We start from the raw sequence: 3,919 nt of genomic DNA, 5'->3' as shown, positions 1-3,919 counted from the left end.
TGGGCGATGGAAGCAATCGTCGGGTGGTCGAAGAACATCGTCGGTGACATCTCCTTTCCGAACTCGGCGGAAAGATTTGATGTTAGCTCCGTTGCAGCGATCGAGTCCAAACCAGCAGACATGAGCGGTATATTTGAGTCAACTTATGTACCCATGGATCGACTTACCACGGATCACACAATCATGTTGCTATCGCCAAGTAGTCTTCGCGGTGTGTTTATTGTTGTACTACCGTAAGTAGTTTTGGAAACCTACTTCGTATGCTGCTCTGCTCGCACCCCTAGGGGGGCGGGAAATAGCCCCATTGCGTAGAAGAATGATTGTTGTCTAGCTCATCAGAATATTGCTCTAATGGCAGTGATGCTACCCGAAAAGTATGTCAGAATTGCCATCTCAAGACACCGAGAGCGAACACTCTGGAATCATGATGTTGAAGAGGGCTATTTTCCTGGTAAATGGTCTCCCCAACGCCCGGCATGGACAGAAACCTAAGCATTTAATTACAAGTCTAGAGTTCGATACCTTTCATGACTGCCTCCCCAAATGGGCCGCAATCCGCCCAGAGTGAGTAATGAACTTCTCAAAGCCCAAGTGCTGAGAAGGGCTCCAAACACATGCTCTTCGAAGTGATTTATTAGTTCAAAACCATTTTCAGTATTCCTGAGGTATGTGTTCGCTACAAATGCTCCCTTTGTCATGATTTGAGTTCGCAGACAAGCACCAAAGGGATTGATGGCGGACGACGGATAGCATGCTGACGCGCTACAGCAACTTCAAACGATTTAGCATTGTACGTCTTCGGCATTGGCAAAGGGCCTTCGAGACTAGAGGGTGGTGGCACTCGGTGAACTCAACGAACTCGATGAATTCAGAGGACAGACGTTATGTGTGTTTGATAAGGCTTCGTTTCCAACTGCATACATTGTTTAATGTGCTCATGTCGGGCGTCGGTAAGGATGACACGAAAGATGAATACTGGACTAGCCCCTGGCTAGGTTAACGATGAGATTTCAAGAGTCGCGCAAGTCAACTCGTCATTGCACACGATACAAAGAAGGATCTTGCTATTGCTTCGGGGGTAATTCCGGACGCGCCCAAGAAACAAAAGCTCCGTGCGCGATGGTCCCTGTGGCACCGAAAGAGCTGAGTCAACCAAGAGGCGCTGAAGATAGTGGTGTCGAATCACAAAGCGGGACGAGGTACAGAGCATTTTGGACGAGGGAGATGAGGTGCGGATTCAGATTCCGCACCTGAGTGTTGGCAGCGATGCTGCGAAACTACAGGGACAATGAAGACAGGGCCACTGCCCCAGCGCCGCCTGCCACGGCTTCGAGATGTCCCATGTTTGCTTTGAGTGAGGTGCACGAAACTTCAATTCCTAACTTGCATAGGGCGATAATTGCTGCGCTTACTTCGACGGGGTCCCCAAGCGCAGTTCCCGTGCCGTGTGCCTCAAGGGCGGTAGAGATACGATTGTTTTGTGTGCGAAGTGAGTGTTCAACAGCGACAATAAGCCGCCGCTGCGCAGATCCGTTAGGAGCAGTCAAACTCGCGCTCGGTCCATCGCTTTAGACCCGTGTCCCACCGACTTCGCAGGGACCAAAAACATTGTTATCCACAGTCAACCAGATGGAAACAGACCCCTCTCCACGACAGTACCCGTCTCCTCTGGCATCAAACGAGTGGCATCGACCCCGCTCAGAAAGCATGCCCTAAGCAGCAAAGGCGCGGGTGAAACTAGGTCCAAGCAGTCCAACACCAGAAGCTATGGCATCCGGGCATTCACGATGCGTCAAAGAGCAAGACGCGAGGTGAAGAGCAACGAGTTGTGAAGAACACGCCGTATCAAGGGAAACACAAGGGCCCGTCAGCCCAAGTATGAATGACGTTTAGCCGCTGGCGAAAGAGATCTATGCAGCTTGTGCTACACAGGCACCACCAGCCGCATGTTCTACAGGTTACCCAAGGATTCCCACAAACACCCCAACAGCTTGTTCTTTTTTTTGACTGCGCGATGTTACCTTTTGCAGTCTTAGTACCGAGTCTGCCCCTTGAAGAACCACAACAAATTGCGGGTCCTAATTTCGTGCTTGACTGGGGGAAATCTCAAATACTTCTCATTCCAGAGAAAGATCGCCCAGAAGAAATGATCCATAGCTTGCCGGTGAGTCGCGAGAAGCTATGGCCCATCTTGGCAAGGGAACATCAGAAGGCGTCGCCAGGATTCATGTCAGTAGCTCTCGCATCGAGCCCGGATTCGCAATAGCAGCACCGAGTTGAATCGAACATGTTGCTTGGTAGATCCTCCGTCCAAGAATCAGGTTCTCGTGCCTTGCAAGTGAGCAGCGGTTCTCCAACAGACCTGCGTTAGGCATCTGATGCAATGTAGCCCTGGTCGGCGCTTAGACAGTGATTGAGCTTGAAGCAGCTAAACTTTAGGCGATTCTTTCGATGGAAGGGTGGTCAAACACGAGGGCGGCCGAGAGATCAGCGCTAAACACGCCACTCAATACCCGTTGCAGCTCTATTACACCCAGGGAATCGACACCGGCGGCCATCAACGGCACTTCGCTGGATACCTAGGTCCCGAGTACCTTTGCGACGCACATAGCCACCATTGTTCGCGCTTGACACATCTTCATCTTGAAACAAGCAGCTTCGCCCATATGCAGCGATGCCGCCTGGATTTCCTGGCCAACATAGTGAGCTATCCCTGCGATCAAAGGATGATCAAAGAGAAGAGTGGCCGAGAGTACGGCGCTAAACTCTCTGCTCAGTGCCCGCTGCAACTCTGTTGCACCCAAGGAATCGACACCGGCGGCCATCAACGGTGTGTCGCAAGCTACCTGAGTCCCGAGCACTGCAGCAACACAAATGCTGACTTGCAGCAGTAGAGTCTCAAATCTATCATTATTTGATGTGGCCGAAGCAAGTGATAGCTGGTGGGCTGGTGGATTGAAAGCTTCCTGCTGCGATGCCTCTCAGATCGCAGCGGAGTCCCGCAGCGGAGACGCCCTTTGGTTCGCCGTTGACTCCGCAAACAAAACGATCTCAGAGGCGCCATGCGCAGCGTCTCACACGCACTCCATTGCCACGTTAGTTTGTCCAGACATGCTGTTTGCCTGGCTCAGCGCCTACCTTGCTGCAACAAGCTTTGACTCAGCGCACTTCGGTGTCACTCAATCTACCAATCCAAAAATTTCCGCCTGCTCACTCGAGATAACCCCATCTTCTAAATACATCAGAAAAGCTGTAGAGCGTCCTACCATTACTCACAACGCACGGCTAAGCATGAAAAGAGGATTCACGCCGCGCGGCAAATTACCAAAATTGAGCGTTGTTTTCCTACTGCAAGCACGCCAATCTGCCACAAGAGCAAACGCGACGCCACCTCCCAGCAATTTGCCATGGATTGAGGCATATGTTGGCATCATGATCATTCAAATGTCTCTTGTGATAGCACTGTGTCCTTGCAACATCGCGAGCGTACCGTACTCGTGCTCCTCGTGCCGTCCTCCAGTGCAGAAGTGGGAACCAGCACCCTGGAATACATTCGCACTCACCTGCTTGCAACAAACTAGGTAGTCGAGCGCTTTCACGACTAGTCTCAAGTCGTCCAGCATGCTGCGACGCTAGGCATTAAAACAACAAGGGTCGTTGAGTTCCATGGTGGCCAAGACTGAAACTGTCAGACGCACCACCCGCAACCGCACGTGTCAAACCGGCAAAGCGAGCTTCCAGGTGGTGTTGTGTGTCGCTCGGTTGTGGCCAAGACTGCTTCTGCATACGAAGTGAAGCCCAGCAGCACTTTCCGGTCTTGGGAGTGAACTGCATCAGATACTAATCATCACAACACCGACACAAGGAGATCTGCACCAGCACGAAGCCTGCAGACACGAGACAGGAAGAGCATATCAGA

At 51.7% G+C, this 3,919-nt stretch overlaps 1 protein-coding gene across 1 annotated transcript; it reads right to left on the bottom strand.

The window, feature by feature from the left end:
- Positions 1-393: 393 nt before the first annotated feature.
- Positions 394-3,434, bottom strand: AURANDRAFT_67720 (hypothetical protein; the record flags this gene model as incomplete). The annotated part of the gene is made up of 6 exons (XM_009043232.1): positions 394-488; positions 922-991; positions 1,608-1,712; positions 2,022-2,078; positions 2,595-2,904; positions 3,277-3,434. 6 exons carry the CDS (start codon positions 3,432-3,434, stop codon positions 394-396), a joined length of 795 nt encoding a protein of 264 aa, XP_009041480.1.
- Positions 3,435-3,919: the final 485 nt, after the last annotated feature.

The sequence above is a fragment of the Aureococcus anophagefferens genome (assembly GCF_000186865.1).
Source record: "Aureococcus anophagefferens unplaced genomic scaffold AURANscaffold_46, whole genome shotgun sequence".
NCBI lineage: Eukaryota > Pelagophyceae > Pelagomonadales > Pelagomonadaceae > Aureococcus > Aureococcus anophagefferens.
The sequence above is the reverse complement of the archived record's forward strand: the minus strand, read 5'-3'. Positions and strand labels throughout refer to the sequence as shown.